This window comes from Capsicum annuum, unplaced genomic scaffold (assembly GCF_002878395.1).
Source record: "Capsicum annuum cultivar UCD-10X-F1 unplaced genomic scaffold, UCD10Xv1.1 ctg78714, whole genome shotgun sequence".
In the NCBI taxonomy this organism is placed as follows: Eukaryota; Viridiplantae; Streptophyta; class Magnoliopsida; order Solanales; family Solanaceae; genus Capsicum; species Capsicum annuum.
In genome coordinates this window covers 1-1,158 of record NW_025889229.1, presented here as the reverse complement: position 1 = coordinate 1,158, position 1,158 = coordinate 1, and the positions used below count along the sequence as shown (strand labels likewise).

General features: G+C 36.4%; 1 protein-coding gene across 1 annotated transcript; it reads right to left on the bottom strand.

Moving 5' to 3' along the window:
* Positions 1 to 470: 470 nt before the first annotated feature.
* On the bottom strand, positions 471 to 1,137 carry LOC124894966 (auxin-responsive protein SAUR68-like). Its single transcript, XM_047405456.1, has one exon. The coding sequence runs from the start codon at positions 1,046 to 1,048 to the stop codon at positions 602 to 604; it is 447 nt and encodes a 148-aa protein (XP_047261412.1). The 5' UTR covers positions 1,049 to 1,137; the 3' UTR covers positions 471 to 601.
* Between the last annotated feature and the right edge of the window lie 21 nt (positions 1,138 to 1,158).

The following is a 1,158-nucleotide window of genomic DNA, read 5'->3' as shown; positions in this document are numbered from 1 at the left end:
TGAAACAACTTCACGTATTCAGGCTAATCAAATTTTAAGGAAATCTGTAATAGTTCCAACATCATAACTTGTGTCTGCCTTCAGATCTCAAGACTTGTTAGCTCATAATTTTTTTATCACCTAATTCCTTCTGAAAATACCACAAAATTGTCCTAATCCATGTTTGCACTGGATGTTAACTTAGAAGACAAAGCCTTTCTATACTTCAGAAGCCGTTATTCCTAATGCAGGTACTTCAGCAAAGCCTGATTAGAACGTAATGCATATACATAAAAAGAAGCATAGTTGATTGATTAATCTCCTTAGAGTCAAACTTTCAATCATTTATACCTTCTTAGATCAAGGAGCCAGGTGCCATAGTGAATTGCTTCTGCTAAATTAAGTGGTGTTTATACATTACAGGTAGCAATCAGAGATTATTGTTCGGACCTCTCATAACTAAATTGAAAAGTGAAAGCCAAGATCAATATGGTAAAATTTTCTGATAATAAAGTATACCATGTATATATGACGTGCTTTACAATTGTGTACTCTTCAATCTCCGTTCTATCTAAGAAAATATCTTTGAGCTAGCATGTACAAAAAGAATGTTGGCCTTGACTCAATAAACAAGAATCTGCTGATTTCCACTTTCTTGGTGCAAAGTAGAAGTCGAACAACAACATGAAGTAATTGATAGGAGCAATGCTTTGTGGAGATCTCCTGCAGTTATGCCTTTCTTTATTAGTGAAACGATGTAGTCCATGAAGGCTGAATCACAGGGTAATTTAATAGGACCGCCACTCGGCAGCCCAAACTCTTCTTCAGATATGTTTAGAAGTTCCCTAATGATCTCATTTTCAAGATAAGCCAATGGAATGACAAAGCGTGCTTGATCAATTGTATAGACTACAAAATGGCCTTTTTCAACAATAGCCGATGAGGATGTACTGCAACTCTCCGCATCACTACCATTTCTTGGAAATGAAATCCTCTTTCTCTGCATGGCTGCAAACTTCTGCCATCTCCTAGCCATTTTGATGAGCTTCTTGGTACTGATCATTGCCATTTTTGTTTTCTGGAAGACAGAAAACAAGAAAGTCAATAAGAAATTTAGAGAGCTTTGGTGGCTGAATTGATAATGCTTGTGTTTAATGATGAAAAGGCTCATGGAAGAGG